Raw genomic sequence first — 13,317 nt, 5'->3', positions numbered from 1 at the left:
GGTATCGGCGTATATCGCGCACCCACGATTTTTCAGGGCAAAAAAGTGCGCGATATACGCCAACTAAACAAATTTAATAAAATAACGAAACGAAACAATTTTTTTTATCCTGCACATGTCTAGGAGATACCGAAAAGTAATGTTTCAACTTATACACACCTACCCAAAAATAAAGAAGGTTTCTATTGTTAACTAGGTGTGACTCCTGAAACAGCAAATATGAAAACAGTCTATGTATTTTCCTCTGAGGAGCAGGAGGTAACTCTACCATTTCCTGAACTTTTAATGGACCAAGTGGAAGACGTTTTCTGGATGAAGGACTATGCTCAACATATCGCCACAACATTTATGAACGAGTCTCTGCACATCCTAGACTCCAGGTATCAAGGAAGATTGAACAGCACTAGTGATGGCTCCCTGATTATCCATGATCTACGTGTGGAAGACAGAGGAAAATACTCAGCCGATATACATCTGACCAATAAAGAACTTTATACAGAAATATATCATCTCACCATTTACAGTAAGTTAATAATGTTTGTAATCCTGAAACATGTTATCCGTAGACAAGGAGATCAATTCAAGCCTCGTACACACGCGCGGTTTTCTCGGCCAGAAACAGAAAACTGCTGGCAGAGAAAACCGTGCGTGTGTACGTCACCGCCATCTTGCTACACTATACCTTGGAAGCTACCGCGCATGCGCCGAAGTCACATTGAGCATGCGTAGTATACACACGCTCTGGGTTCTCGGCAAGAAAACACTGCAGAGAATCCCGACGAGAAAATAGAGAGCCAGGTTCTCTATTTTTCCCGTCGAGATTCCCGTCAGTTTTCATGGGCGAAAAACCCGAGCGTGTGTATACTTACCTGCCTCCGTGGAAACCCGCGCATGCCCGATGAGACTTCGGCGCATGCGCGGTAGCTTCCAAGGTATAGTGTAGCAAGATGGCGGCGACGGCAAGATGGTTTCGCGACTTGTGCAAAGGCAGTATAAGCCGCAAGGCTCCACTGCCTGTTTTCCTTAGTTCGAATGGCGGCACTGGAACCTGATCCGATTGACGGATCGACCTCGGGGGAGGGGGCGACATCGTGGGCTCTCTGGTCAGGTAAGTGTCCTTATTAAAAGTCAGCAGCTACAGTGTTTGTAGCTGCTGACTTTAAAAAAAAAATGTTCGGCTGGAACACCGCTTTAAGTAGAACTGATTATTTATTTTCGTTATTTATTTTGCATCTTTGGCATAAGTTGTAGTGTATTCGTTGTTCTGGTTGGATTAAAAAAAAAAATGCATTTTTTTTCGGAAGATTGCTATTCGAATTTGATGGTTCGGGTGGATTCGATATTCATACATTGAAACTATCCGGGAGGATTAGATATTTGATATTAAAAACTCAGAACCATTTGATGTTCGAATCCGAATTATCAAACAAATTTGAAAATCGAATGAATTTCCCTATGGGCCTGAACTTCTATCACATCATGTGATGTCATGTGATGTCATCCAAATGAAAACAAAACAAATGCATTCCTTAAAGGGGTGGTAAAGGTAATTTTTTTTTTTCCTAAATATCTTCCTTTACCTTAGTGCAGTCCTCCTCCTTCACTTACCTCATCCTTCTATTTTGCTTTAAAATTTCCTTATTTCTTCTGAGAAATCCTCACTTCCTGTTCTTCTGTCTGTAACTCCACACCGTAATGCGAGGCTTTCTCCCTGGTGTGGAGTGTCGTGCTTGCCCCCCTCCCTTGGACTACAGAAGAGTCAGGACGCCCACTAACACACAGCTCCTTTCTCTATCTGCAACGCAGAGAGCGTCCTGACTCTCCTGTAGCCCAAGGGAGGGGGCGAGCACGACACTCCACACCAGGGAGAAAGCCTCGCATTACGGTGTGGAGTTACAGACAGAAGAACAGGAAGTGAGGATTTCTCAGAAGAAATAAGGACATTTAAAAGCAAAATGGAAGGATGAGGTAAGTGAAGGAGGACTGCACTAAGGTAAAGGAAGATATTTAGGGAAAATAAATTGTACCTTTACAACCCCTTTAAGCAATTGACAGAAAAAAATAAAACATTTTAATAAATGGTATCCTTGCTCTGATCATAAATAAATAAAATATGTAATAAAAAAACATTTACATCACCCTTACTTTGCCCACCCAATTGAAATTTAAAGGTGTCTGGTGGTTCAATTTAAAGCGGTGGTTCACCCTCCTTAACATCATTCTAGCATTACATTCGGCATCGTAGCGCGAGCTACAGTATGCCGGTCTTACATTTTTTATCCCCGTACTCACTGTGCTATGGATCATTGAAGATTCCGACTCCCGCGGGGAATGGGCGTGCTTATGGAGAGGGAGGATGATTGACGGCCGGCTCTGGCACGTCACGCTCCCCGAAGACAGCCGGAGTAGGTCTCGGCTCTTCACGGCGCCTGCGCACAGGCTATGCGCAGGCGCCGTGAAGAGCCAAGCCTATTTCGGCTATTTCTGGAGAAGCGTGACGTGCCAGGGCCGGCCGTCAATCACCTTCTCTCACCATAGGAACGCCCATTCCCCGGAATCTTCAATGATCCATAGCACAGTGAGTACGGGGATAAAAAATGTAAGACCGGCATACTGTAGCTCGCGCTACGATGCCGAATGTAATGCTAGAAGAAAAAAAAAAAAAATTAATTTTTAATAGGGTGAACCCCCGCTTTAAGGAATCTTGACCGTGCTTTAGTTATATGCAAAGATTCACGTACATTGGGTATAAATAGTACCCTCTACATCAGTGGTCTCCAAGCTGCGGCACTGGGGCCCTTTGCTTAACTTTATCCAGCCCTTGTGGTATTATTCCTGCTACTAACACCAAAAATGGGACACTTTTCCTCCCACTGATACCAATGATGGGACACTATTCCTTCCACTGATACCAATGATGGGACACTATTCCTCCCACTGACACCAATGACGGGACACTATTCCTCCTACTGATACCAATGATGGGACACTATTCCTCCCACTGACACCAATGAGGGGACACTATTCCTCCCACTGACACCAATGACGGGACACTATTCCTCCCACTGACACCAATGACGGGACACTATTGCTCCCACTGACACCAATGATGGGACACTATTCCTTCCACTGACACCAATGACGGGACACTATTCCTCCCACTGACACCAAAAATGGGACACTATTCCTCCCACTGACACCAATGATGGGACACCATTCCTCCCACTGACACCAATGAGGGGGACACTATTCCTCCCACTGATACCAATGACGGGACACTATTCCTCCCACTGACACCAATGATGTGACACTATTCCTCCCACTGACACCAATGATGGGACACTATTCCTCCCACTGATACCAATGATGGGACACTATTCCTCCCACTGATACCAATGATGGGACACTATTCCTCCCACTGACACCAATGAGGGGACACTATTCCTCCCACTGATACCAATGAGGGGACACTATTCCTCCCACTGACACCAATGATGTGACACTATTCCTCCCACTGACACCAATGATGGGACACTATTCCTCCCACTGATACCAATGATGGGACACTATTCCTCCCACTGACACCAATGAGGGGACACTATTCCTCCCACTGATACCAATGAGGGGACACTATTCCTCCCACTGACACCAATGATGTGACACTATTCCTCCCACTGACACCAATGAGGGGACACTATTCCTCCCACTGATACCAATGATGGGACACTATTCCTCCCACTGACACCAATGATTGGGAACTATTCCTCCCACTAACACCAATGATGGGACACTATTCCTCCCACTAATACCAATGATGGGACACTATTCCTCCCACTGATACCAATGAGGGGACACTATTCCCCCCACTGACACCAATGATTGGGCACTATTCCTCCCACTAACACCAATGATGGGACACTATTCCTCCCACTAATACCAATGATGGGGCACTATTCCTCCCACTGATACCAATGATGGGACACTATTTCTCCCACTGATACCAATGATGGGACACTATTCCTCCCACTGATACCAATGAGGGGACACTATTCCTCCCACTAATACCAATGAGGGGACACTATTCCCCCCACTGACACCAATGATGGGACACTATTCCTCCCACTGACACCAATGATGGGACACTATTCCTCCCACTGATACCAATGAGGGGACACTATTCCTCCCACTGACACCAATGAGGGGACACTATTCCTTCCACTGATACTATTTCTCCCCCTAATACCAAAAATCAGACATTGTTTACTCCAATTGTCCACAATCTGGCCCCCCTAAAGTCTGAAGGACAGTAAACTGGCCCCTAATTTAGGAATTGTGGTGATCACTGGTCTACATCATGGAAGTCACTGCTGTCAGAATAAATTTGATATGATTTGTTGGCAAACAGATTAACTTTTTCTTTTTTTTTTCTCTGCAGGAAAATCATACTACATTCCACTTGGTAAGTGTTTACTGCATCCATTCAAGTGCCTTTAAGGTTTGTTTCTTATGTTTCAATAGTGTTTATTAAAGTTAGTACACAAAGTAATAAAAGCAAAAACAAAACAAAGATCTCGGCTTTTCATTAAGCAATATACAACATATTTAGAGAGTCATACAGTAAGTATTTAAATGACTTGAGGAATCCTCCCCTTATTGCATACCTAAATCTTTACACCTCCTGGTGTTGACTGTGACTAATTTTGTTTCTTAACCCCTTCCATACCGGGGGGCACTTACGCACCTTCCCGCCCAGACCAATTTTCAGCTTTCAGCGCTGTTGCACTTTGAATGACAATTGCACGGTCGTGCTACACTGTACCCAAACTAAATTGTTATAATTTTGTTCCCACAAATAGAGATTTATTTTGGTGGTATTTGATCACCTCTGCGATTTTTATTTTCTGCTAAAAAAAATAAAAAATGACCGAAAATTTCGAAAAAACAAACAAAATTGTTTTTGTTTCAGTTACAAATCGTTGTAAATAAATACGTTTTCTCCTTCACTGATGGTACTGCACTGACGGGCACTCATAAGGCGGCAGATGATGGGCACCGATGAGGTGGCACCAATGAGGTGGCACTGATGAGGTGGCATTGATGGGCACTGATGATAGGCACTAATATGCGGCACTGATAGGTGGCACTGATATGCAGCACAGATGGGCACTGATAGGTGGCACAGATGGGCACTGATAGGCGGCATGGATGGGCATGGATAGGTGGCATGGATGGGCACTGATAGGTGGCACGGGTGGGCACTGATAGGTAGCATGGATGGGCACTGATAGTTGGCATGGATGGGCACTGATAGGTGGCACAGGTGGGCACTGATAGGTGGCACTGATTTACTGTAATATGTTGTACTAAAGGATGCCAATCAGTGCCAAACAATAATGCCTGCCAATCAGTGATGCCCATTGTGGGCACTGATTGGCATCCATTGTGGGCACTGATTGGCATCCATTATTCATTTCTGATTGGCATCCCTGGTGGTCTATGGTGGCATACCTGTGGTGGGCATCCCTGGTGGTCTGGTGGCATCCCTGGTGGTCCAGTGTGGGCATCCTCGGGGGGGGGGGGCTGTGCTGATAATCGATCAGCACAAACCCCCCTGTCAGAGGAGCAGCCAATCGGCTCTCCTCTACTCGTGTCTAACAGACGCTAGTGAGGAAAAGCCGATCACCGCCTCTTCTTGTTTACATTGTGATAAGCCGTGATTGGACACTGCTGATCACGTGGTAAAGAGTCTCCGTCAGAGACTCCATGGGCCAGATTCACGTAGCGCAGAGGATCTATAGATCCGCTCGTTCTACGTGAATTAAGATCCGCTCCCGCAAGTTTAGGAGGCAAGTGGCTAATTCACAAACAACTTACCTCCAAACTTGCGGCGGCGGATCCTAAATCCCCCGGCGGAATTCAAATTCCGCGGCTAGGGGAGTGTCATATTTAAATCAGGCGCGTTCCCGCGCCGATTTAAATGCGCATTGCGTCGTCCGGGGAATTTCCCGGCATGCATTGCTCCCACTGACGTCACTAGGACGTCAGTGGTTGCGACGTGAGCGGGACTTGCGACGCGCCTGTTCGTGAATCGGCGTACGCAAACGACGTAGGAAAATTCAAATTCGACGCGGGAACGCCGGCTATACTTAACATTGGCTGCGCCTGATAAAAGCAGGGGTAAGTATACGATGGAAAACCGCTACGGAAACGACGTAAGAACACTGCGACGGGTCCGCGTACGTTCGTGAATTTGCGTATCTCGCTGATTTACATATTATTTATCGTAAATCAGCGGGAACGCCCCCGGCGCCATTTTTAAATTGAAAAAAAGGTCCGACAGTGTAAACACATTGTAACACTGTCGGATCTAGCCCTATCTATGCGTATCTGATTCTATGAATCAGGCGCATAGATAGGACCAGTGTAAGTCAGAGATACGATGGTGTATGTGTAGATACACTGTCGTATCTCTTTGTGAATCTGGCCCTTTACCTAGATCGGTGTAAGATCAGACTGACACCCCACAACAACGATCGCCGCGATGCGCGCCTCCTTGGAGAATATACAGCCTCATGACACAGACCTAAGCTCCATTTCATGCTGAATAAACACAATTATTAATGTATCTTAAATAGAACACTATCTTTAGATAGATTTTTGCTTCAAAAACATTTTTATTTAAATAAATTTGATAAAAATCCCAAAAATGTGATCTACATAAAAAAATCTGATTTATTTTTTTAAATCCTTGATTTTTATCCACCCTGCTTTTGCGCAAACCGATTAAAATACGCTTATTGGGATTTTCGTATTAGATAGCGTGATATAATGTAGCAAAGTCTTTAGCCTCCTCCAGTCTAATGAGAACCTTCAGAGCCAAAGATAGCTGACATCCTTCTGTATGTGGTGGGTGGTGAGGCATAGTGGGTGCGGGGTGGATAAAGTTATTGGGCGCCAGACACTTCATGGATGTAAAAGAGGTTGTATTTCTCTTAACAGCCCTTTTTATATTTTGAGAGGGAAAAAAGGGTTAGGGCCAGGACACCCTTAAAGCGGGGGTTCACCCTTAGAGGGCACTTTTCCCCCTTCGCTTCCTGCTCGTTTTTACTAGGGGAATCGGCTATTTATTTTAAAATATGTGCAGTACTTACCCGTTTACGAGATGCATCCTCTCTGTCGCTTCCGGGTATGGGCTTCGGGAATGGGCGTTCCTTCTTGATTGACAGGCTTCCGAGAGGCTTCCGACGGTCGCATCCATCGCGTCACGATTTTCCGAAAGAAGCCGAACGTCGGTGCGCAGGCGCAGTATAGAGCCGCACCGACGTTCGGCTTCTTTCGGCTACGAGTGACGCGACGGATGCGACCGTCGGAAGCCTCTCGGAAGCCTGTCAATCAAGAAGGAACGCCCGCTCCCGAAGACCCATACCCGGAAGCGACGGAAGAAGATGCAGCTCGAAAACGGGTAAGTACTGCACATATTTTAATACAAATAGCCGATTCCCCTAGACCGAACGAGCAGGAAGCTAAGGGGAGAATTTTTTTTTTTTTACAAATGGGTGAACTCCCGCTTTAAGCAGCTGTATTTTTAATTAGCAGACTCTGCGACTTCAATAAGAGGACAGCCTTGCAGGGAAAGGCCCCAGAAATGTGCCACATCTGCAGGGTTGCTGTCTCCTATGGCAACAGTCTTTAACAGTTCCTAACACAAAGCGTAACAGTTCTTTCAGCTTCACTTCAACTTCTCTTTGTATTTCTCCCATACACTGAGCTCCCGGTCTCTCACTAGACCCTCTGATTTACTGACTTTGAATCCCTTTGAGCTCCTCCAATCTTTGTGGTGGTATCTTCCGCAAGTGTCACCCTCTGCTGGGTCCCTAGCTTGGCACTCCAGATACTTCACAAGTTTCACCCCTGCTGACCGGCTCGCCCCTGGCTTGACACACAAAGCTGCTCTGCAAGGGTCACCTCCGCTGGTTGGGTCCCCGATTTGATTACCGCCTGAAGTTTCCCGATTCTCCACCGTGCCCGTTCGGTGAGAATACTGCTCCAGTACTTGCTTCAGTTACTCATTGTGGTCCCTGGTGTTGTGGAAAAATTCCCTTGGGCTTTGTACGCAAATCCACACCGCGCCAAAATGTGCACTTCCAGCGTCTAAATGCACACAAAGCACAAAACAATTCCTTTGTGCTTTAAAGTGGAGGTTCCCCAAAAATAAATTTTTAACATTACATTCAGCCAAGTTGTCCTAATGACAATCGCCTGTTTTTTTTTTTTTTGTACATACCTTATTTTACCGCCGCTTGCGGGTATGTCTTCTCCGGGACTGGGCGTTCCTATCTGATTGACAGGCTTCCGACCGTCGCATACTGCGCGTCACGAGTTGCCGAAAGAAGCCGAACGTCGGTGCGGCTCTATACGAAACCTGCGCACTGACGTTCGGCTTCTTTCGGCAACTCGTGACGCGTAGTATGCGAAGGTCGGAAGCCTGTCAATCAGATAGGAACGCCCAGTCCCGGGGGAAGACATACCCGGAAGCGGCGGTGAAAATATGGTATGTACGGGAAAAAAAAACAAAAAAAAAATGCCGATTGTCATTAGGACAACTCGGCTGAATGTAATGTTAAAAATTTATTTTTTGGGTGAACCTCCACTTTAACCACTTAAGCCCCGGACCAAAATGCAGTCGTGCGACATGGCTCCCAAACAAAATTGGCGTCCTTTTCCCCCCACAAATAGAGCTTTCTTTTGGTGGTATTTGATCACCTCTGCGGTTTTATTTTTTGCGTATATAAACAAAAATAGAGCGACAGTTTTGAAAAAATGCAATATTTTTTACTTTTTTCTATAATAAATATCCCCAAAAATATATAAAACATTTTTTTTTCCTCAGTTTAGGCCGATACGTATTCTTCTACCTATTTTTGGTAAAAAAAATCGCAATAATCGTTTATCAGTTGGTTTGTGCAAAATGTATAGCGTTTACAAAATAGGGGATAGTTTTATTGCATTTTTATAAAATTGTATTTTTTTTACTACTAATGGCGGCGATCAGCGATTTTTTTCGTGACTGCGACATTATGGCGGACACTTCGGACACATTTTTGGGACCATTGTCATTTTCACAGCAAAAATGCATTTAAATTGCATTGTTTATTGTGGAAATGACAGTTGCAGTTTGGGAGTTAACCACAAGGGGGCACTGAAGGAGTTAGGGTTCACCTAGTGTGTGTTTACAACTGTAGGGGGGTGTGGCTGTAGGTCTGATGTCATCGATCGAGTCTCCCTATAAAAGGGATCACACGATCGATGACGCCACCACAGTGAAGCACGGGGAAGCCGTGTTTACATACGGCTCTCCCCGTTCTTCAGCTCAGGGGAGCGATCGCGAGGGGGGCGGCTATAAACGAATAGCCACCCGGATCGCTCCCAGACGATTTCTGACCGCCGCATGTACCGGGGGGGGGGGGGGTCCTGATCGGACCCCCGACCCGCAGAAAGGCAGGGACGTACACGTACGCCCATCTGCCTGTACGTGCCATTCTGTGGACGTATAAGTACATGCGGCGGTCGTTAAGTGGTTAAAAGCACGTTTGTATCAAGCTCTTTGGTACAAGGAATATGAAGTACTTAAATGGCACCAGGTAGAGTCAGAAACGATGCTGCTTCAAGCTGGAGTCTCAAGCATCTGGGCTAAGCACAGACACTCTGTTTTTTTATTCATTGGAAATACAAAACAGGAAGTGATGGTCCCAACAGCCAATCGCTTCCCTTAATACAAAATGACATCACAGGAAATGACAAACAGTAAAGGAAAGGAAGGAAGGGGAGGAAGTGCACACGCCCCATCTTAATCAGCATGGAGCCCATTCAATACTGTTCAAAGTAAACAGTATCTAGTAAGATCATTCTACTTGTTCTTAGGCCCCGTACACACGACCGGATCTGTCCGTTGCAACTGGTCCGACAGGCCAGTTTCAGCGGACAGATCCGGTCGTGTGTAAGCCCTACCGGACAATTGTCCGGCGGATCGGACAGTTTCCAGCGGACAAAAATTTCTTAGCATGCTAAGAAATCTGGTCCGCTGGAAACCTGTCCGTCGGACGTGTTCGGTCGTCTGTACAGACTCACTGGACACGTCCGACCGACCGCCATCCCTCGCATGCGTCGTACTGATTTGACGCATGCGTTGAAGCTTTGAACTTCCAGGGGCCGCCCACGTCGCCGCGTCATCGTTGCGGCGACGGAGCGGCCACGTCCCCGCGTATTGTTTACGCGCGGATTTCTGTCTGATGGTGTGTACAATCATCAGACAGAAATCTCCGGGCGGACATGTCCGATGAAAACGGTCCGGCGGACCGTTTTCAGCGGACTGTCCGTCCGTGTGTACGAGGCCTTACAGTTTTGAGACAATCTGCGGGGACATTGCTACTGCTGTTGTCAATATACGGTACAAGTACACCCACAAGGCAGATATCAATGTACTCTTATAAAATCAGATATGTATCCATAAGGGGATAACGAAGTCCGCAAGAGAGATATAATAGGTTTCTCTCGTTATGCGGATTCGCTTCTCTAATGTGTATAGTCATTGGAAAGCAAGCAGTCCAGTGCATTGCGCTTGATATCTACAAACCAAAAAACGCCCACACACACACAGAACTCGTCTCAAATCCCATAAGAATGTTTTCATACTGACCATTTTTACCGCTGGTCTCGATTCAACCCAAGTGTGTTCTGCTAGAGGACACCTTGATTAAACATCAGACACAGGGAGACAGATGACAATCAATAAAACACACATCCTAGAATAAAATGTCCACATAAATCTTATATAATACAATTTCCACAACACTGGTAAAGGTAGTTTGGGCCAGATCCACAGCCAGCAGGCTTAACTTAAATCTTCCTATTTAAGTTACACCGCCACAAAAATTTCTACCCGATCCACAAAGCACTTACCTAGAAATTTTCGGCTGTGTAACTTAAATCTGTCCGGCGCAAGGCGTGCCCAATCTAATGGAGCGAGTCCCATTTAAATTAGGTGCACTCCCGCGCTGGACGTACTGCGCATGCTCCCGACGCGATTTTCCCGACGTGCATTGCGCGAAATTACGTTGCGCCGAGTTTTGTGAATCGCGCCGGGTAAAAAAATTTGCGTCGGTAAAAAAAAAAAGATGCGGCGGGAAAAAAAAAAAAATTTAAAAAAAATGTTGACATCGCCTCAGGAAAGAAGGGTCTACTTTTACATGGTGTACTAACTTTACACTTTGTAAAAGCAGCCCTAATTTTGCGTTTGCAAACTAACAACTTACGGAGACTTCACAAAGGGAAACCGCTTTGTGGATTTCCGTAAGTGCTAATTTGCATACCCGAAGCGGCATTTCAACGAGAAATGCCCCCAGCGGCGGCCGCGGTACTGCATCCTAAGATCCGACAGTGTAAAACTATTACACCTGTCGGATCTTAGGGATATCTATGCGTAACTGATTCTGTGGATCAGTCGCATAGATAGAAACAGGGATACGCAGGCGTATCAGCAGATACGCCTGCGTATCCCTTTTGAGGATCTGGCCCTTGGTCCCTTATGCCTCGTACACACGACCGGTTTTCCTGGCAGGAAAAAAACTGCCATGAGAGCTTTTGGCCGGGAAACCCGGCCGTGTGTATGTTCCATCGCAGTTTTCCCGACAGGAAAACCACCGGGAATCCCAGCGGGAAAAATGAGAACATGTTTCTGGCAGTTTTTAAGCCGGCAGTTTTTCTATGGGGAAAACATGCAGTGGAGCATATACACGGCCGGGTTTCCCGACCAAAGCTCTCATGGCAGTTTTCCCCTCGGTTTTCCCCACAGACTTTTACCGCTGGGAAAACCGATCGCGTGTACTAGACATTAGTGACATCTTACCCTCTACCTCCGACCACGACAGGTTCTCCAGCCGGCAGAACTGTCACTTCTAGTTGGACTTCAAGTCGTAGTCCCAACCCTGCGCTGCTCTCTTGCTTCTGGATAGGCCCTCAGACAGCCTAGCAGAAAGATGTTCCCGGAATAGGCCCAATCACCGGCCTAGCAGCCCGGGGCAACACGACATGATACACGTCCACCCAGACAGCAGTCCAGGTGGCACAAAACACAGATCACCTGACTCCACTCGAATATATAAATTCTCTCAGCAGGCCAAGGGATTCAAGAAAACCCTTGCCCATTGGCTGAGATACCCCATATACCCATAACCTGACCTTGGATTGCCCTTCTCGTATCTAGTACCACCAAGTACCCGGTCACCTAGTGGTAGAAGAAAAAAGCCCAACAAGGCCAATCTTAGGGGGAAATCAATGGATCTCTAGCAATTGACCAGGGTAACTACTCCTGGTAAGTAAATTTGTGAGGAGCTCCCTGACTAAACCCCAGGGCGCTACATCAATTAGCAAATAAATAACAAATCTTGTCTTATTGATTGTCTTTTAAAGGGAGAAGGAACATTACTGTTACAGAAGGGGGAGACCTGAATTTACAAAATGATTTACAAGGAATCCAATCGATTGACTGGCTCGCACCAAGGTGGAATCGATTTGCTGTAACTAAGCAAGATGGAACAATGTGCATTTACAACGAGAATTACTCTGACCGACTGTCCAGCCTAAAGGATGGCTCCATAACCATAAAAAGAGTAACGAAGAAAGATGAAGGAATCTACAGAGCTCATATGTTTTCACATAATGGAACGTTGCTGGAGCTCGAGTACCAAGTCTATATTCAAAGTATGTGTAGTAACAGTCAAAAGATATTTTTACTAATACAACATGATTTGATTTTATTATCACGTTTTCTGTTCATTTCAAGAATGGTTGGCATGTAAAAGGAAATTTAATTGAATGCAGGATCTTGCTGAAACTGTGATTCCTAAAGGAACTCAAAGGGGCAGATTCACGTAAAATTGTGCGGGCGTAACGTATCTGATTTACGTTACGCCTCTGCAACTTACACGGACAAGTGCTGTATTCTCAAAGCACTTGCTCCGTAAGTTGCGGCAGCGTATCGTAAAACGGCCGGCGTAAGCCCGCCTAATTCAAATTTGGATCAGGGGGGCGTGTTTTTATGTAAAACTACTGTGACCCAACGTGATTGACGTTTTTTCGGAACGGCGCATGCGCCATCCGTGGAATTTCCCAGTGTGCATTGCTCCAAAGTACGCCGCAAGGACGTCATTGGTTTTGACGTGAACGTAAATGACGTCCAGCCCCATTCACGGACGACTTACACAAAGGACGTTAATTTTTCAAATTTTGCCGCAGGAACGACGGCCATACTTAACGTTC

At 46.0% G+C, this 13,317-nt stretch overlaps 1 protein-coding gene across 1 annotated transcript in view; it reads left to right on the top strand.

Moving 5' to 3' along the window:
* The window catches only part of LOC120921997, a 55,008-nt gene extending 42,094 nt beyond the window's left edge, over positions 1–12,914 (top strand). The window contains exons 6-8 of the mRNA XM_040334527.1: positions 197–523; positions 4,436–4,459; positions 12,469–12,914. Coding sequence (XP_040190461.1) covers positions 197–523; positions 4,436–4,459; positions 12,469–12,857 — 740 coding nt within the window. The 3' untranslated portion in view covers positions 12,858–12,914. The remainder of the gene's footprint in view (positions 1–196; positions 524–4,435; positions 4,460–12,468) is intronic.
* The last annotated feature ends 403 nt before the right edge of the window (positions 12,915–13,317 follow it).

Source organism: Rana temporaria, assembly GCF_905171775.1.
Source record: "Rana temporaria chromosome 13 unlocalized genomic scaffold, aRanTem1.1 scaffold_258_arrow_ctg1, whole genome shotgun sequence".
Taxonomy (NCBI): domain Eukaryota; kingdom Metazoa; phylum Chordata; class Amphibia; order Anura; family Ranidae; genus Rana; species Rana temporaria.
This window is presented reverse-complemented; position numbering and strand designations above follow the sequence as displayed.